The sequence below is a fragment of the Falco naumanni genome, chromosome 13 (genome assembly GCF_017639655.2).
Source record: "Falco naumanni isolate bFalNau1 chromosome 13, bFalNau1.pat, whole genome shotgun sequence".
In the NCBI taxonomy this organism is placed as follows: domain Eukaryota; kingdom Metazoa; phylum Chordata; class Aves; order Falconiformes; family Falconidae; genus Falco; species Falco naumanni.
In genome coordinates, this window is record NC_054066.1 from 513,032 (window position 1) to 532,667 (window position 19,636).

At 60.7% G+C, this 19,636-nt stretch overlaps 2 protein-coding genes across 5 annotated transcripts; both read right to left on the reverse strand.

The window, feature by feature from the left end:
- Window positions 1-1,328: 1,328 nt before the first annotated feature.
- LOC121096967 (collagen alpha-1(IV) chain-like) lies at window positions 1,329-2,589 on the reverse strand. The gene is made up of 2 exons (XM_040613646.1): window positions 1,921-2,589; window positions 1,329-1,869 (listed from the first exon to the last, which is right to left on the reverse strand). The coding sequence occupies exons 1-2, from the start codon at window positions 2,587-2,589 to the stop codon at window positions 1,792-1,794; spliced, it is 747 nt and encodes a 248-aa protein (XP_040469580.1). The 3' UTR covers window positions 1,329-1,791.
- On the reverse strand, window positions 1,329-19,519 carry EVI5L (ecotropic viral integration site 5 like). Of its 4 annotated transcripts, none has more exons than XM_040613640.1 (20): window positions 19,381-19,519; window positions 14,955-15,155; window positions 13,872-14,061; window positions 13,496-13,720; window positions 12,926-13,000; window positions 12,501-12,626; window positions 11,878-12,021; window positions 11,648-11,737; window positions 10,334-10,431; window positions 10,173-10,233; window positions 9,314-9,367; window positions 8,148-8,180; window positions 7,225-7,365; window positions 6,905-7,033; window positions 6,229-6,369; window positions 5,664-5,816; window positions 5,061-5,207; window positions 4,028-4,123; window positions 3,812-3,907; window positions 1,329-2,811 (listed from the first exon to the last, which is right to left on the reverse strand). In XM_040613640.1, the coding sequence occupies exons 2-20, from the start codon at window positions 15,101-15,103 to the stop codon at window positions 2,611-2,613; spliced, it is 2,349 nt and encodes a 782-aa protein (XP_040469574.1). In that variant the 5' UTR covers window positions 15,104-15,155; window positions 19,381-19,519; the 3' UTR covers window positions 1,329-2,610. The 4 variants fall into 4 exon arrangements, with proteins under 4 accessions (XP_040469574.1, XP_040469577.1, XP_040469578.1 ...); XM_040613643.1 differs by having other exon boundaries at window positions 14,955-15,227; XM_040613644.1 differs by lacking the exon at window positions 19,381-19,519 and adding an exon at window positions 15,820-15,902.
- Window positions 19,520-19,636: the final 117 nt, after the last annotated feature.

Consider the following 19,636-nt stretch of genomic DNA (forward strand, 5'->3'; position numbering starts at 1 on the left):
CTCAGTGACACCTCCCCCCACAACCCCTCCGGGACACCCCTGGGATCCACCCCCCCAATGATACCCCCTCCATTAGGGACCCCCCATGACCCCCCCCCCCCCCAGTGCCCTCCCCCCCCGCCCACCCAGTGACACCTCCCCCATAACCCCGCCGGGACCCCCCTCAAGAAACCCCCGACGGACACCCCCCCCCCATCCCCATAATCCCCCCTCCACCAAATACCCCCCCACCATCATTGGGACCCCCCCCCGATGCCCCCCCCCAGGGCTGTGCCCCCCTCCTGCCCCCCCACCCCACAGCACCTCAGACCCCCCAAGCCCCCCCCATCCACCTGATGCCCCTCCCCCAAGCCCCCCCTAAATCCACCCTGACCCACCCCCCACCCCCCGTGTCCCCCCCTCCTGGGCTGGACCCCCCCCAATTCCCTCCCCCCCCCCCTTACTAACCCCCCCCCTCTGCCCTCAGCTGCCCCCCGCCCCTCCCCCAGCTCCAGTGCTGCCCCCCAGCCCGGGGGGGGCCAGGTATGGAGGGGCTGGGGGGTACTGGGAGCACTGGGAGGGGTAACTGGGAGGTAACGTGGGGCACTGGGGGGGTAACTGCTCATATTGGGGGGCACAGGGGATACTGGGAGTATGGGGGGGGGCACTGGAGGTGGATACTGGGAGCAAGGGGGGAGGATTGGGGGGATAGGGTAACTGGGAACACTGTGGGGGCACTGTGGGCTCACTGGCAACTCTGGGGATACTGGGAGTACTGGGGGAAGCACTGGGGGGGGGTGTAGGACCAGGGGTAACTGGGAGCACTGAGTGGGGTATGATGGGAGGGTAATGGAACACTGGGGGGCGGTCAGTAGGACTAAAGGTAACTGGGAGCACTGGGGGTGGGGTGGGATGCGGGTAACTGGGAGCACTGGGTGGGGTGGGATGGGGGGTAACTGGGAGCACTGGGGGATTGGACCAGGGATAACTGGGAGCACTGGGGGATTAGAGGGTAGGACCAGGGGTAACTGGGAGCACTGGGGAGCTGGGATGTAGGTAACTGGGAGCACTGGGGGGTTCTGGGGTAGGACCAGGAGTAACTGGGAGCACTGGGGACACCAGCCTGTGTGTCCCCCCCCCCCAGCTCCGACCCACCCTGAAGCCGCCTCCCGCCAGGACCCCCCCGGCAGCCCCCTGAGCCCAGCCCCCTCCCCCCCCCGGTTCCCCCCCGGGGGGCAAATAAAGGTGCTGCTGCCCCGCCCCCCCGGGTCCTGCTTTGGGGGCACCCCCGGGGGCTGGGGGCCCCCGCCGATATTTTGGGGTGAATTCGAGGGGGTTTGGGGCCCCGCTGTCCCACAGCGTCTCTATTTCTCTGTACAGGGTATAAACAGCGAGGGGGGGGGGCAGGGCAGGGACCCCCCCAAACCATCCGGGATCCGGCCGTACCGGGGTCCCCCCGTGGCTGGGATCCGTTGTAGGGGGGAGGGGAGGGGGGATCCAGGATCCAGCTGCTGTCCGGGATCGCACCGTGCCCACGTCACGAGGTGCGGGATCCAGCTGGGGCTGGGGTGGGGGCAGGATCCGGCCATGTCCTTGGTGGGGGTCTCAGGGTTGGGGGGGTCCCAACGTGTCCAGGGGATCACTGTGTCCAGGATCCAGTTGCTGGCAGGATCCAGCTGGGCCTGGGATCCGGCCTTGGGCTGCGTCCTGCGGGGTCCCATCGCATCCCAGGGGCTGGCTGTGTGCAGGATCTGGCCGCTCGGGGATCCAGTGGTACCCTGGGATCCCCCCGTTCAGAGGTCTGCTGGTGCCTCAGGATCCCTCTGTGCAGGATCTGGCTGCTCCAGGATCCAGCAGTGCTCCAGGATCCCTCTGTTCAGGGATCCAGCGGTGCCCCAGGATCCCTCTGTGCGCAGGATCCAGCCGCTTGCGGATCCAGTGGTGCCCCGGGATCCCTCTGTGCGCAGGATCCAGCCCCTTGGGGATCCAGTGGTGCCCCGGGATCCCTCTGTGCACAATATCCAGCCACTTGGAGATCCACTGGTGCCCCGGGATCCCTCTGTGCACAATATCCAGCCGCTTGGGGATCCACTGGTGCCCCGGGATCCCTCGGTGCGCAGGATCCAGCCACTTGGAGATCCACTGGTGCCCCGGGATCCCTCTGTGCACAATATCCAGCCGCTTGGAGATCCACTGGTGCCCCGGGATCCCTCTGTGCACAATATCCAGCTGCTTGGGGATCCACTGGTGCCCCGGGATCCCTCTGTGCACAATATCCAGCTGCTTGGGGATCCACTGGTGCCCCGGGATCCCTCTGTGCACGTTGGCTCGGGGCAGCCCCAGGCCCAAGACCTGCCCCCCGCCCCCCCCCCCCCCCCCAGTGGGATCCTGCCCTGGGATGCTGGGGCACCCATAGGTGTCCCTGTGTCCCCCAGTGTCCCCTGGGTGCTGTGGGTGTCCCCTGGGGTCCCCCTGGGCTGGCAGGTCCCCCCCAAGTCGGGGTCCCTGGGTGCCCCCTCGGACTCGCTGTCCCTGCTGCCCCCCCACGTCCCCATTGTCCCCGTGGGTCAGGGTGCCCCCTGGGGCTGGCTGGTCGCTGCCGTCCCCCATTGTCCCCGATGTCCCCGTGGGTCACGGTGCCGTGGGTGCCCCCTCAGTCTCGCTGTCGCTGCTGTCCCCCATGTCCCCGAGGTCCCCGAGGTCCCCGATGTCCCCGTGGGTCAGGGCGAAGGGTGGCAGCTCCTCGTCCGAGGACCCCAGCGAGTCCTCGTCCCCCAGGCGTGTCCCCAGCCCCACCGCCCCGAAGGCCAGCGGCCCCCGCAGCAGCCGGATCTGCGGGGACAGGGGACAAGGGGGCAGGGGACAAGGGGGCAGGGGACAAGGGACGTGGGAACACGATGGGGGATGGGGACAGGGGACGAGGGACAGCATGGGGACACGATGGGTGATGGGACAAGAGGATGGGGACACGAGGGGGGACAGGAGATAAGGGGGCAGGGATGGGGTCAAGGTGACAGGGACAAGGGGATGGGGACAGGGACAGGGGGACAAGGGACAAAGGGCCAGGGGAGGGGCCAAGGGACAGCAGAGAAGGGGAGGGGGGAGGAGAGAGGGGAGACACTGTCACCAGCTGTCCCCTGCCACGCGGCGCGGGGACATCGCCGATGGCACCGCGGGGACCTCGCGGGTGGTGCCAGCAACCCCACCCCCACCGCCCCCCGGGCGCTGTCCCCAGCGTGTCCGGCCTTGGGGACATTGGGGACACGGCCCGGGGTGACCTGGGGAGGGCACAGGGGTCATGCCCCGCGGAAGGGTCCTGGGCCCCCAGCACCCCCGGGCGCAGGATGCGGGCCCCCAGCACCCCTGGGCGCAGGATGCGGGTCCCCAGCACCCCCGGGCGCGGGATGCGGGCCCCCAGCACCCCTGGGCGCGGGATGTGGGCCCCCAGCACCCCCGGGCGCGGGATGCGGGTGCCCCAGCACCCCCGGGCGCAGGATGCGGGCCCCCAGCACCCCCGGGCGCAGGATGCGGGCCCCCAGCACCCTTGGGCGCAGGATGCGGGTGCCCCAGCACCCCCGGGCGCAGGATGCGGGCCCCCAGCACCCCCGGGCGCAGGATGCGGGCCCCCAGCACCCCCGGGCGCAGGATGCGGGCCCCCAGCACCCTTGGGCGCAGGATGCGGGTGCCCCAGCACCCCTGGGCGCAGGATGCGGGTGCCCCAGCACCCCCGGGCGCAGGATGCGGGTGCCCCAGCACCCCCGGGTGTAGGATGCGGGTGCCCCAGCACCCCCGGGTGCAGGATGCGGGCCCCCAGCACCCCTGGGTGCCTTACCTCGGCCTTGAGCTCGTCGATGTGGTCCTTGAGCTGGCGGATGTACTGGGCGGCGTCGGAGTGGTTGAGCTGCCCCTGGATCATCCCCTCCTCCCTCTGCGGGGGCGCGCGGGTCAGCGGGTGCCTGTCCCCACCCCCTGTCCCCAAGTCCCCCTGTCACCCCCTCACCCCACGCCCCGGTCCCATCCCCTCCTCGTTGTCCCCTCCCCCGCTCACCTGGATCTCCAGCTCGGCCACGCGCTGTCGCATCTCGGCCAGGGCCGCCATGCTGTCGGCCTCGCGCAGCCGCACCGCCATCACCTCCTCCTTGCTCTGGGGACAGCCGTGTCACCCGGGTCACCCCCCCTCACCCCCGGGTCACCCCCCCGGTCAGCCAGCTCCCCACCCCCAGGGGAGGTTCCAGCCCCACCTTTGTCCCCAGGGCCAAGGGAAGGGCAGTGGAAGGGACCCTGGGGGGGACTCTGGGGGAGGGGACGTGGGGACAACGTGGGAGGGGACATTGGGACCCCATGGGAGGGGACAGGAGAACACTGGGACCCCATAGGAGGGGTCATGGGGACATCATGGGAGGGGAGATGGGGACACAATGGGAGGGGACACAGGAGGGGACATAAGGTCCCAGTTGAAGGGGACATCGGGACACCATGGGAGGGGACACTGGGACCCCACGGAGGGGACCCTGAGACCCCATGGGATGGGGATATGGGGACACTATGGGAGGGGACAGAGGGACCCCACAGGAGGGGACACTGGGACCCCATGGGAGGGGACATAAGGTCCCCACTGGAGGGGACATGGAGACACCACAGGAGGGGACACGGGGACATCATGGGAGGGGACATAAGGTCTCCACTGGAGGGGACATGGGGACATCATGGGAGGGGACATGGGGACCCTGTGGGAGGGGACACTGGGCCACCATGGGAGGGGAGATGGGGACACTATGGGAGGGGACACTGGGACCCCATGAGAGGGGACACTAGAATCCCACTGGAGGGGTCATGGGGACATCACACGAGGTGACATAAGGTCCTCACAGGAGGGGACATGGGGACACCACAGGAGGGGACACAGGGACATCATGGGAGGGGACACTGGGACCCCATGGGAGGGGTCATGGGGACATCATGGGAGGTGAGATAAGGTCCCCACAGGAGGGGACACGGGGACCCCCCGGGAGGGCTGTGGGTGCCCCGGGTGGTGCCGTGGGTGTCCCCGCCGTGTCCCCGCCGTGTCCCCCATGTCCCACCTTGCACTGGGCCTCGGCGTGTTTGCGGTGGCTCTCGCTGAGCTGCGCCTGCAGCCCCTTGCTCTGCGCCGCCGCCAGCCGCAGCTGCTCCCGCAGCCCCGCGCACGTCTGCTCCGCGCGGCCCAGCACCGTGCGCTGGATCTGGCCCTGGGGGGGGGGACACGGGGGGGGACAAGGCTGTCACCACCCCAGCCCCGGTCCTTGTCCCCCTGTCCCCATGTCCCCCCATCCCCCCGCAGATGGCTCCCGCAGCCTCACATACATCTGCTCCGCGCGGCCCAGCACCGTGCGCTGGATCTGGCCCTGGGGGGGGACAGCGGGGCCAGCCCAGCACCCCCGGTTCAGCACCCAGGACCCTCCAGCCCCAGCACCCCCAGCTCAGCACCCAGGACCCCTGTACCTCCCAGTTCCACCCCCAGCCCCCAGCCAGGATGCGGCCCGTGCTCCCACCTGTGTCTCCAGCTGCAGCACCCCCAGCTCAGCACCCCAGGGCCCAGCACCCCCAGCTCAGCACCCAGGCCCCCCCAGTTCAGGTCCCCCTGGCCCCAGCACCCCCAGTTTGACCCCCCAGCCCCCGGGCCAGGATGTGGCCCGCGCTCTGACCTGCGTCTCCAGCTGCAGCACCCGCTGCCGCAGCGCCCGCAGCTCGGCCTGGGCCTGGGCCTCCCGCAGCCGCGCGGCCACCACGGCCTCTTGCAGCGCGTTGGCGTTGTTCCGCCGCGGGGACTCCTTCCAGCGCCCGCCTGCCCGGCCCGCCTGCACGCGCACCCATCAGGCACCCACCGGGCAGGCGGGGGGGCCCGCGTGTCTCCCATGGGCACCCAGGTGGCAGGGTGAGGGACCCAGTCAGATGGCAGGGGACCCAGGCATCAGGACAAGGGACCCAGGTGGCCAGGAGGGGACCCACATGATGGCAAGAGACCAGGATGAGGGACCCAGGTGGCCAGGAGGGGACCCACATGATGGCAAGAGACCAGGATGAGGGACCCAGGTGGCCAGGAGGGGACCCAGATGTCAGGACAAGGGACCAACGTGGTCGGGAGGTGACCTAGGCATCGGCATGAGGGACCCAGGTGGCTGGGAGGGGACCCATGTGTCTGGGGGGGGCCCAGACATCTGGGGGGACACAGGTGGGTGTCAGAGGGGACCCCGGCATGCGGCTCCTTACCTGCCAGCTGTCACTGAGGTCCTTCACCTGCTGCTGCAGCTCCGTCAGCGACTTGACGGCCTCTGCCTCGCGCAGCGCCAGCGCCTGCAGCTCCTCCTGCAGCCGCACCACGTTGTCCTCGTCCGGCAGCAGGCTGTTCCTCTGCGGGGACACAGGGGACATTGGTGGGGACACCCCAGGGTGGGAGCACCCTGGGGTGGGGGCATCAGATATTGGTGGGGACACCCTGGGGCAGGGACAACGTGGGGCAGCAACACTGGATGTCATCGGGGACACCTCAGGGTGGTGGCACTCGTCATCGGCAGGGACATCTCAGGGTGGTGGCACTGGGGGGGGTCGTCCCCCTGTGCCAGGTGGAGGTGGGGACACTCATGGGGCACTGGGGGAGATGATGGAGGATACTGGGAACAGATGTGGATCCCTGGGCACAGGGGAACCCCTGGGGACACCTGGTGTGGCACTGGGGACCCCCAGGGACAGGGGATGCCAGGTCCAGGACCTGCCGTGTGACACTCCCTGTCCTCAAGGCCACTCATGTGACACTCCCCACCCCACGGCCACCCACATGACTGTCCCTGCCCCCAAGACCATTTGTGTGACTCTCCCCATCCCCAGGGCCACTTGTGGGACCACCCGCAAGGCCACCAGTGTGTCACCCACGAGCCGTCCCCGTCACCTTCTCCATGTCGAGGACTTTATCCTGCATCTCCTTGAGGGCACCGAGGGTCTCGCTCTCCCGCAGCCGCGACTGCTCCAGCTCCGTCTCCAGGTGGGTGACAAACTCCTCGCTGAAGCGTGGGTTCCCCTGCCACCGTCCCCACCGTGTCACCCACCGGGCACAACGCCTGTGTGTCCCCTGGGCTTGCCCACAGGGGTGGCACCCCACCCCCCACCCCTGAATCTGGGCTGTAGCAGGGCGTGAATGGAAGGGGGGGGGGATGTGCATGGGATGATGGGGACATCTGGGGACATCTGGGGACATCTGGGGACACCGACCTGCTGGTCCTGCAGCTGTCGGATGGTGGTTTGGGCGCGCTGCAGGTTCTCGGTGGCCGAGGTGCAGCGCTGCTTCACCACCGCCAGCTCCCGCTTGATGATGTAGTTCTCCTCCGCCTCCTGCGCCCGTGTCACCTGGCCCTGGGGACAGCGGGGATGTGTCACAACCCCTGGTTCTCCCCTGCAGCAGCGTGTCACGAGGAGAGGGCGGCGGTGGTGGGGACAAAGAGGGGGGAGGATGGGGACATGGGGGATGCTGGGGATGAGGAGGGGGACACCAGTCCCGCAGTGGGTGAGGGGTGGGGATGAAGGGAAGGACACTGGGGACAAGGGGGTGACGCCAGCCATGGAGGGTGACACCAGCTCCACAGTGACGTGACGACAGGGATGAGGGGGTGACACCAACCCCCCCTTTCCCCCCCTCAGTGGATGACACCTGAGTGATGCTGGCCCTGTGGCTGGTGACACTGGGGACAAGGGGGGTGACACCAGCCCCACTGCAGCTGACACCGAGGACAAGGAGGTGACACCAGCCCCGTGGGGACCTCTGGGGCCATTCTGTCCCCTCTCATACCACGACCCATGACCTTCCACTCAAAATCCATCTATCTTGGGCAAACTCATCAAAACAGCAGCTTTTACCCCATCTTGCCCAAACCCCGCCCCTGCCACCGCGCCACCCCCCCCCCACTTACCACTGAGCCCCAAAACGGGCCAACCCCCCCCATTTTCACCAACCACCCCCAAACCTTCCTTCCCCCCACCCCCCAAGGCGGGGAAGGTGCGCGGGAGCCTCCGGAAAAGCAGGAAAAAGGGCAGATTTTCCCCAAACGAGGCAGACGCAAGGAGGCCGGGAAGCAAAAGGGGGAAGAAAAGGGTTAAAACGCAGCAGAAAAGAGAAAAATAGCTATTTTTGACGCTACCTGGATGAGCCTGTCGGCGAGAGCCGCGCTCTCCTGCGGCCGCCGGCGGAGAAGAGAGAGAAAGAGGGAGAGACGTAACGAGATAAACGAAGGAGACGGAGGCAGCGAGAGAAGCCGCGAGGCGGAGGCACCCGGCAACCTTCCCGCGCATCATCGGTCCCCGTTTTGGGGTGTTTTCCAAGGATTTTAGCTTTTTCCCCAGCCTCCGGGGGAAAACAGGGTGATGGTGGTATTTTGCCTTAAAACAGAATGTTACCCACCTCCCAGAGGGAGACTTTGTGTGAAAAAATGCGGAAGTAGCTGCTTGATGGGCTTAAAATATCCCATTTTTGCACCAAAATGGTGCTGGGAGGGGAGATTTTGGAGGGGCGGCCCATAAAAGGGTGCTGGACCTTGTGGGATTGCACCCATGGGTGCTGGGATTTTTTTTTGGGGGGGGGTGGTGGCATGGGTGCCTCAGGGGGAGTTTGGGATGTTCCAAGGGATTTTCTGGGTGCTTCAGGGGGGGCTGGGTGCCCCCCCAGGTGGGGTCTGGGTATTCCCGGGGGAACTGGGTGCCCCCCAGGCAGGTCTGGGTGCCCCCCCGGGGGGGGTCTGGGTATCCCTAGGCGGGTCTGGGTGCCCCCCGGGGGGTCTGGGTATCCCCAGGCGGGTCTGGGTGCCCCCCGGGGGGGCTGGGTATCCCTAGGGGGGGGCTGGGTGCCCCCCAGGCAGGTCTGGGTGCCCCCCAGGGGGGGTGCTGGGTATCCCCAGGTGGGGGTCTGGGTATCCCCAGGGGGGTCCTGCGTGCCCCCCAGGGGGGGTCTGGGTACCCACAGGGGGGGTCTGGGTGCCCCCCAGGCAGGTCTGGGTATCCCCAGGCAGGTCTGGGTGCCCCCCCGGGGGGGATCTGGATATACCCGGGGGGTCTGGATATCCCCGGGGGGGAGTTTTGGGTGCCCCCTGGGGGGGGTCTGGGTATCCCCAGGCGGGGCTGGGTGCCCCCCAGGGGGGTCTGGGTGCCCCCCGGGGGGGGCTGGGTATCCCCAGGGGGGGCTGGGTGCCCCCCAGGGGGGTCTGGGTATCCCTAGGTGGGTCTGGGTGCCCCCCAGGGGGGGTCTGGGTATCCCCAGGGTGGGTCTGGGTGCCCCCCGGGGGAGTTTTGGGGTGCCAGCCGTGGTGCTCACCTTCTCCAGGGTTTCGATGCGCTGTTTCAGCAGGCGGTTCTCAGTGCGGAGGCGCTGAGAGAGGAAAAATGGGGAGAAATTAGCACTGGAGGGGGGTGTGGACATCCTTGGGGGGGGTCTCTAAGCCTGGGCACAGTCTGGGGACAGGGGACACGGGGGTGAAGTGGCCCCGGGGATGGGCTAAGCTGTCCCTGGATGGTTCCTGTGGCCTCAGGGATGGGTCAAATGGCCCTGGAATGGCTCAAACAACCCTGAAAATGGGACAAAGTGGCCCTGGGATGGCTAACGTGGCTTTGGGGACAGGCTAAGTGGCCTTGGGGACAGCTTCAAAAGCCCTGGGATGGGTGACGGTGGCCCCAGGATGGTTTAGATGGCCCTGGAGATGGCTCAGATGGCTCCAGAGATGGGCTGAACATTCCCAGCCATGGGTCCAAGTGATCCCAGGGTGGTTTAGATGCCCCGGGGATGGGTAAAGTTGTCCCAGGATGGTCAAATGACCCCAGGGATGGGTCAGGTGGCTCCAGGGAGAGGCTAAGCCACCCTGAGATGGCTCAGGTAGCCCCAGGGATGGGCTACACGGCGCTGGGACGGCTCCAAGTGACCCCAGGGATGAGTCAAAGTGGCCCTGGGACGGATTCAACAGCGCTGGGGGTGGGCTGAGCCATCCCAGCATGGCTCAAACGGCACTGGGAAAGGGTCAAGTGACCCTGGGATGGGCCAAAGTGGCCCCAGGTGGCTTAGATGGCCCCAAGGATGGGCTACGCTACGCCAGTGGGGTTCAGCTGGCCCTGGGGATGGGCCAAGTCCCCATGAGCGTAGCTCAAGGAGCCCCAGGATGCCAACACTTGATCTTTCTCACCTTGATCTCGATCTGCTCCTCCATCTCCTTGTTCTTGATGGCAGCGTACTCCTTCTCCAGCCTGCTCAGGACATGGGGACAGGCTGGGACATGAGGATGGGGACCAGACCCCCTGGCCCTACGCCCCACAGCTGGCAGAGGAACCCCTCTCCCCATCTCACCTCTTCATCTTCTTGGGGTTGTACTTGACCTGGAAGGCCCTGAGGATCAGCTTGTCGGGGCAACTGTCGAACTGGTGTGGGATCACCTTCTGGAAGTACTGTGGGTGCAGAAATCAGCTACGAAAATCACCCCAAAAATAGGATAAATCTGCCCAAACCCACCCCAAAAAACAACTTACTGCATGAACCAGCCCCAAAATACGGCTCATCCCGTAAAGCTAAAATACAGCTTGTTGCATAAATCCACCACAAAATACGTCCCGTTGCGTAAAACGGGCCCAAAACACATCCTGGTTCGGGTTAAATTTGCCCCGAAACATGTCCCGTTGGACAAATCCGCCCCAAAACACGTCCCACTGGATAAATCCATCCCAAAACTCATCCTCTTGGAGAAATCCATGCAAAAAGATATTGTGTTGGACAAATCCACCCCAAAACACGTCCCGTTGGACAAATCTATCCCGAAACACGTCCCGTTGGACAAATCCACCCTGAAACATCTCTTGTTGACACATCCACTCTGAAACATCTCCTGTTGGACAAATCCACCCCAAAACACGTCCCGTTGGACAAATCCACCCTGAAACACCTCTTGTTGACACATCCACTCTGAAACATCTCCTGTTGGACAAAACCACCCCAAAACACGTCCCGCTGGACAAATCCACCCTGAAACATCTCTTGTTGACACATCCACTCTGAAACATCTCCTGTTGGACAAATCCACCCCAAAACACGTCCCGTTGGACAAATCCACCCTGAAACATCTCTTGTTGACACATCCATTCTGAAACATCTCCTGTTGGACAAATCCACCCCAAAACACGTCCCCGTTGGACAAATCCACCCTGAAACATCTCTTGTTGACACATCCATTCTGAAACATCTCCTGTTGGACAAATCCACCCCAAAACACGTCCCGTTGGACAAATCCACTCTGAAACATCTCTTGTTGACACATCCACTCTGAAACATCTCCTGTTGGACAAATCCACCCCAAAACACGTCCCGTTGGACAAATCCACCCTGAAACATCTCTTGTTGACACATCCATTCTGAAACATCTCCTGTTGGACAAATCCACCCCAAAACACGTCCCGTTGGACAAATCCACCCTGAAACATCTCTTGTTGACACATCCATTCTGAAACATCTCCTGTTGGACAAATCCACCCCAAAACACGTCCCGTTGGACAAATGCACCCTGAAACACCTCTTGTTGACACATCCACTCTGAAACATCTCCTGTTGGACAAATCCACCCCAAAATACGTCCCGTTGAACAAATCCACCCCTAAAGCCACTGGCCCGTACCTGGGACATGCCCTCCATGTCAAGCTGGACAAGCTCAGCCTGGTTGAACTGCAGCAGCGCCATTCCCACACGGAAGACAATCTCCAGCCCCTGCAGGAAGGGTCCACACTTGATCCCATGCCATTGTCTTTCCCACCCGGGGTTTTTCTCCCCAGGAATGTTTCCACATCAAGATGGAAAACGTGGGTGTCGTCCCTTGGTGACTGATGATGTTGGCGCAGCCCCGTTACCTCGTACATGAAGATGTCGAAGACGCGCGTGGCCACAGGAAGAGGGAAGGTGGTGAGGAAGAGGGTGAGGAACCAGGAGGAGGCATACATGGAGGTGAGGAAGCTCTGTGAGCGGAAGTGGATGTTCAGCTCCGGCAACTGCTCCTGGACATAAGAAATGGAAGAAATGAAGAGGAACGGGAAATGGTGGATGGTTTTAGGAGCTATTCATGGCTGCTGAGGTTTGAACATGTTCACGGGGTCTTGTGGAGGTCTCTGAGGGGGCTCATGGAAGGTCCTCTGTGGATGGTCCCTAGGATCTCATGGATGTCCCTCAGGGCACCTCATGGATGGCCCCTGGGGCATCTCACGGAGGTGCCCTGAGGTCTCATGGATGTCCCCAAGGTGTCCTGTGCATGTCCTTGGGGGTCTCACTGATGTCCCCCTTGAGGAATCATGGATGGTCCTCAGAGCACCTCATAGACGTCCCCAGGATCTGTGTTGTTGGACATGAGCTCCATTGGAGGAATGCATTTCTCCTGAAGCTGCCACCTCACTCCAACCTCTCCCTGTCCTTGTCCCCTGGTTCTACCCGCTGGTTCCCAGCACCACGAGCATTCTGGGGGACGTGGGGTGGTGCCCACCTGCAGCATGTACTCAAACTGGTAGATGCAGAGCCCCAGCTCGGCCATGCTGGGTTTGAAGAGCTCCCGTAAGCGGTATTCCTGCATCAGCCTCACGAACACACAGAAGGCCTCTTCCTCGGGCATCTGGAGACCCAAAGGGACATGAATTTCCCCTTAAACCTCTGCTGGCAGTTCTGGATGCAGAGCCTCTTCCCAGCAGGTGATGGGACGGGATGGGATGTGCCAGGAGCCATCCCTGGGTGAAGGAGGATACTAATGGGGGATTTAAACCCATCAGGAGAACGTGGGATGGTGGGAACAAGCCCATTTTGTTCCTTAGGATCAAGAAAAGGTCTCCCGTTTCCCAACCAGGTTCTTCCACGTCTCCGGAGGGTGTTAAACACCCGCCAGCAGCTCCTCCTCTCTCAGGGTTTGTCACAAACCTGCATAAGCAGCAGTCCCACGATGAAGGCGCTACCTTGGCAGTATCCAACCTCCCGGTCCACCAGTGAATAGGCCTGGAAGAAGGAAAAAAAATCAAAATAAACCTACGTGTGAGCAGGGGGATTGGACCAGGTCAGAATTCCCGCTGGCTGGGGGAGGCCAGCGGTGGGAGGGAAGCCTTGACCACGGAAAAGAGGGTTTTTTTTTTTGGTCGACAACACCTCCTGTGAACACGATGTGGCTGCAAACTTGAATTTGGACCCCCCCCCCAAAAGCCTCAATTACCCGTTTCTTCATTCAGATGACAACTCAAACGTTGTGATGTACATGTCAAAATGAAAACTGAGTTTTGGGATGGATGGAGTAGTACAGAGGAAACGCCGCAGGAAAAAAAAACCCCCGAGGTCCCTTTGTGAAGCAAGGGCTGTCGCGCTGCGAAAAGCGGTTCCAGGAGTTTGTGGTGGAAAGGAAACCCCTCCAAAATGATAATCCAACGAAACCAGCTTCAAAATCCAAAGGGATATCCTGGCTGTGACCAAGACCCTGTGCCGCTTGAGGAAAGACGTTACCTTCATGACGTTGAAGAGCACCTCCTGGCCCAGACTGTCCTGGCCCTTGAAGAACTCGTGTTCGGGATAGGTGCGGGCGATATCCCGTCGGATGAGCTTCTCGCAGGGAGAGGACATCTTGAGTAGCTCCGAGTACTGGTTTTTGACGGGCATGTCGGTGGCGCTGCAGAGCAGCTGCCAGACGATGGCACGGAAATGGTGAGGGATCCCTTTGCGGATGAGCTCCTGTGGGAAAAACAGGGCCAAAACCTGAGAAAATGGCTTTGGAGAAGCTGGGGAAGCTCCTCATGGATGGGGGAGGCACCACCCTGGAAGGCCGGTGCAGGTTTTCGCCGGAGGGTTTAAAATACCGTTCAAACTAAAGCAGCGCCCTCACCTTCAGCAGCTTCTCCTTCTTCTTGCGCCACTCGTCCCACTCGTTGACGATGCGGCCCCAGAGGATCCAGGTGTCCTCCTCGAGGTGGCTGAGGTTGGAGGAGGCCGAGGAGCTGGAGACCAAGGACGAGCCGCTGTTCCGTCGTGAGCCATTCATGGAGCGCATTGACTTGGAGTCGGCCTCCAGTAGCCTGCGAGAGACACAGGTAGCCCCCCCCCCCAAAAAAAGACAAGACAGCCCCCCAAAACCATCCCAGAAAAGGAGATACTTCCCTCAAACAGCCCCAAAGGAGAAGAGATTCTACAAAATCCTGCTCCAAGAGGAGCAGTTCCCCAGAAACCACCCCGAACGAGGAGATCTTCCCCCAAAACATCCCTAAGAAGGAGAGATTCCCTCCAAACCGCCCCGAAGGAAGAGAGATTCACCCAAAACGCCCCAAAGGAGGGGAAAGCCCTCCAAAACCACACCAAAAAAGGCGATATTCCCCAAAACGACCCCAAAATAGCACCCCGCTGGGCTGTTTGTCCCAGCCAAATGTTGACAGCTGCCTGGGGACAGTTTCTTTAATCAATTTGCTTAAACAACGGATTCCCGATGGGCTTTTTTCTCAGCGCAAATTTGCTTCAAAACGCCTTTGCAAGGAAATTTTCGCTTCAGGGCTTGATTTGAACACCAGTTTGGAGGCTGGGGATGGAGCTTTTTTCCCAGCATCGCGGCCAAGTGAACCTCAGGGTTCGTTTCCCATCCAGAGCGGGTTTAAAACCCACCACCCAAGCGGGCGGGTTTATTCTTTAGGATTTATTATTTCCCAACAACCATTTCCTTGCAAAATTCCCCTTTGCCTGCCCGAACGAGCAAAGCCGGCTGTTTTCAGAGCAAAATAGAAATTTGAACATAAGAAACCGCGTGAAAATAGGTGAAAATAAAGGTGAAAATTAAAAAAAATGGTGGGTTTTTGCCCCGGTTGGAGCGATGCTGGGGGAAGTGGCTCGTTGATGTCCAGCCTCTGATTTTAAGGGAAATATTTGGATAAAAAAAGGATGATAAAGAGAGCGAACGGGGTGCGTAACACCTGGAACTCACCGGTTTTGCTCCTCCAGTTTCGCCAGCAGCTCCAGTTCGTCGGGGCTGAGGTTTTCCGAGTCGGAGGTGGGCGAACATGCCGGGGCTGAGTTGACGGAGGAGAGGGCTTCGTGGGAGGACGAGTCGGGGCTGACAGCCGGCGATGCCATGGCGGCGGGGGCCGGCGGTGGGCCGAGCCCGCGGGGATTTCGGGGGTCTCACCTGGAAAAGCGAGCGCCGGCGTGAGCGGATGCGAGCATCGCTCCATTTGCACCAAGACAGTCACTTAATTCCCTAAAAAAAAAAAATAAAAATCCCCGACCATTTAAGCCCAGTTTTCACATCAAGCCAGGTCTAAGCGCATCATCCTGTGTTTGCCCCAAATCAGTCGAATTAAATTAGCCTAAAAACTGGGATTAAGCCCAGTGAACCCTCATTTTGGGAAGGAACGGGTCAATGCGGGAAGAGAGCATTTACGGAAAGCCGGCCCTGCTGTGGATTTGCTGTAGGGGTTGACACCACCCAGTTTGCCCATTTTGGTGGGGTTTTATGGAAAAATGCCTCCCTGGGGAGGAATGAGTCTTGGTTTGGGATTGCAGGGACTGGCAGAAATGGGGTGGAAAATGGTGGGTTGAAGAGTGCTGCAAAAAAGAAGGGTTCAAGCGGCGTCTCCAGAGATTTGCTGGAGGATGGGCAAGGCCTGGGATCCCTCAAGGATGCTCTGGCCATTTTTGGGCTGAAAACCTCTCCTTTTGGTGAAAAAAATGCTGCTGGAGACTGGCAAAATGAGCCCTCAGCCACTGCTGTGGTTAAAGGTGAAGAAAGCGGAGAAAAGAAATAAAAAAGCCGCAGCACCTGAAGGATACACCATCAATGTGTGATTTACCTGATTTGGGCTTAATTTGCCCTCTGCGCAGATCAAACTATAAATCGGGGAGGTTTTAACCAAAAAGCCATGTTCTGATCCCTTTTTCCAGTGGAAAAATTAACCGGTGGAGCAAAACGAGCTCCGAGGAAAGCAGAGCAATGAAGGGGAGTTGGGCAAGCACAGCCATGCCGCCAATGGGGAAAATCCCACATTCTTTGGTTAGTTTTCCAGAAACAGTGAAATTTAACAGGGTGGCTTCGGGGCAAGCAGGGAGAATCGGGTCAATCATTAATGGGATCACGTGGATTTGCTTGTTAAGCAGGAAATTTTATAAAGTGGAGGGAAAAAAATGTAAAAAGCGTCTTGATTATATTTAATTCAGCCCGTGCTGCTCATCACGGGACAGGGCTTTCCCAGCAGTGCCTTTGTCTCCAGGCCAGCCATTAATTTATTTTCTATAATTAATATTTCCCTGCAAGACCTTGCTGCCCGATATCGCCCAAAATACTGTTTTAAGGAAAAAAAAAAAAAAAATGAAAATAGTGAGTGCCACCGATGCAAAATTCTAAGTTACTGATCAAACAGCAGCCGCAGCACAACCTGCCAGGGTTCAATGGGCTGCAAAAACGTCCTGAAATGGCGTTTTAGGAAAATGTTCATTTCCACACCAGTGCAGGGCGGGGATAAAAGCAACAACCGCCCGTGGATGAGCATGGGATGGCCGAAACGTATGATTTCAACCCCAAAATGAAGCGGGCAAATGGTTTATGAGAACCAGAAAAAAACAGGTGGAAACGGGGAAAAAAAAGAGATGCAAAGGCGGGTTGGAATTTTTCTTTTTTTTTTTTTTTTTTTTTTTTGGGGGGGGGTGTGAAATCCTGTTAGTTTTCCAGCGTGGAGGGGGGAGGAGCTGGTGACCGTCATCCTCAAGGGTTCCCACCACGCTGAGAGCTCATTCTGAGGTGATGGGTAACAAAATTTGCTGAAGTTTTTTGAATTTGGAGGAAAAAAGAAAAAAAAAAGAAAAGTCCTGGGTGTAGTCAAAGGTGCTGAGAAAATTGGGGGGGGGGGGAAATGGTGGAAATGGTCCTGGAAATGCCACCACGGCGCCCCGGCTCTGTTTTGAGGAAACTGGCCCAGGAAAGGGCTTGGATGATCCTGATTTCAGCCCGTTTGTGATGGTGAGTTAATAAAAAAATAACTTTCCCGGTGCGACGGGGTGCTGCGGAGTCCTCGAGGTCCCCGCGTGTCCCCAACGTCCCTACGCGTCGCCGTCACATTACTCATTTTTCCCCCAAAATACCATTGTTGGGCCAAAGCGCTGTAAAAAAAGCCCAATTTCAGCAAGATGTCAAGGCACCAACCTCGAGCCAGAGCATTTTTGGGAGGAAAAGGTGAAAATTTCCCCCCTCGCGCTTAAAATCTGCTGATTCGTTGCTTTTTTGACCCATTTTTGCAGCTTTTCTGGGGAGCTTCATACCGTTTGCGCCTTTTCTGCCCCTTCCTATGCCTTTTCAGTGCCGTTTTATGCCTTTTCCGCCCATTTTTGCAGCGTCTGTCAGTGTCATTTTGCACCTTTTCCACCCCGTTTTCACAGTATTTTCTACGCCGTTTCCTCGGTGTCTCTCGGTGCCGTTTTGCACCTTTTTTGCACCATTTTTGCGGCGTCTCCGAGCTGTTTTTAACCGCCTCTCAAAACTTCATCGAAGCAGGGATTCACCCCCCATTTCAGCAGCAATTTTGTGGAGGTGCCGGGTAGTGACTTTCCAGCAAACACAAACCATCAAAAATCCACCAATTTGCCCTAAACCCCGCTTACTAACATCAAAAAGGAGCCAGACAAGGGAAAAAAAGAACGAATAAACCAACAAATATTTCAGCAGGACGTTCTCAAGGTTCATTAAAATCCGCAGTTGGCGGAAAGAGGAGGAAAACGGATAAAAATGGGTTTAAACAGCACAGGTTTTGCCACTGGCGGGAATGAAACAGGTGCAAATATTCAGCTAAAATCCCCCCAAAATACCACCAGATTTAAAACTGATCAAAAGCCACCAAAAACTGAATTTAGCACCAAAACGGAGCGAGGAAACTCCTCCCCGCCCCGCCCCCCCCCCCCCCCCCCCCCCCCGCTCAGTACCAGCCACCAAAATGTATTTCCAAATGTGGTTTTGAGGGGAAAACCAACCCAAAATGCCACTCGGGTGGTGATTTTTGTGGGTTTTGCAGTCCCAACTTGGGTGAAACAAGCCCAGAAAATGGGAACGTTTGGTGGTTTGGGGGATTTTTCACCAAAATAGGGTGGTTGGTTTTTTTTTTTTCCCTCCATCCAGGCTGCTGGCGGCAGCAGGTATTAAACGACGCCGGCAGCTCTGACGGATGGCAAACCAGCAGAAAAGGGGGTGGTGGGGGGGGGGAAATTAAGAAAGGAGGAGGAATTTGGGGGAAAAACCTGTCATTTGATGGGAAACCCGAGTCATCCCGGCGGAGCTAAAATCCCTGGGTTTGAACCCAAAAGGAGAGGCGTGTCGGGGATGGCACAAAGCCGCTGCTCCAGGGGCTGCGGCCACGGCTGCTCCATCTTCTGGGCGGCTGCAGAGGGGGGTGGGGGGTGTTTTGGGGGGTACCCAGGGACCACCCCCAAACCCCCTCCCCACGGATGGGGGGCACAGGGATGGTGGTGGAGAGGGTGGGTGTGCGCTGGGTGGGTGGGGGAGTGTGATTAAAGCCCCCCCCCCCCTCCAATAAATGACATCTGGGGGATGATGGCTGTGATAGGGGGGGCCCAGCTGCCTGCTGCAGCCGCCCCCCCCCCCTTTTTTTTTTTCAACCAAACCGTCATTGTTTTAAGGCAAACTAAGGGACAATACCCTCTGCACAACACCCCCTCCCCAAGCTGCAGTGCTGGGGGGCCCCAATAAAAGATGGGAACAGGGGGTGACCCCCCGCAGTGACCCCCTCTATGGGGGGAGGCATCCTTAATGCCTCCCCACGGCGTTTGGGGGGCACCCCCAATGCCCCCCCCCCTTCATGGTGGGGGGCACTCTTGTGGTTTTATCCAGGGGGGTGTAAACCTACAATTACCCCCCATAAGTGGGGGGCAACCCCATTCACCCCCTTAGTCTGGGGGGGGCACCCCCACAGTTACCCTATAGTCCTGGGTGGGGGTTACCCCCAGCCACCCCCATAACCGGGGGGGATTATCTCAATGCCCTCCCCACACGGGAGGTCCCCCCAGCTCTCCCCCAGCTGGGGGGGGGTGGGTGGCAACACCAATTACTTCTCTCATAGCTGGGGGGGGACATTTACCCCAAATCCCCCCCTCCCCCCCAGCATCACCCCTATAGGCACCCCCCTCCCCAGACTCGAGGTGCGCTTCACCCCCAGTATCCCCCCCAGGGGGTCACCCTCAAATATCCCTGCCCCTGGGGAGGGGGGTTACCTCCAATCCCCCCCGCCCCAGCCTTAAGGGGGTGATCACCCCTCACAGCCCCCCCCCTTGGGGGGGCACCCCCCCATTCCTGAGGGAAGGAGCCCCCCCCCCCTCCGAGGGGGCGGGTCGTCCCTCCCCGCCCCTCCTACCTGCGAGGCGCTGCCATGGCGACCGCCGGCTGCCTCCGAGGGGGGGGCCCGCGGCGCCCCCCCGCCGCTACCGCCGCTGGGAGCCGAGCGGGAGCCGCGGCCGCCGCGGGCCCCGCCGCTGCCATGGGGGGACCCGCCGCCGCCGCCGCCGCCCTGACTGACACGGACTGACAGGCGGCCCCGCCCCGCAGCCAATCAACGAGCCGCCTCCGCGCCTCCGCCCGCCCCCCCGCGGCGATACCGCCAATCGTCGCGG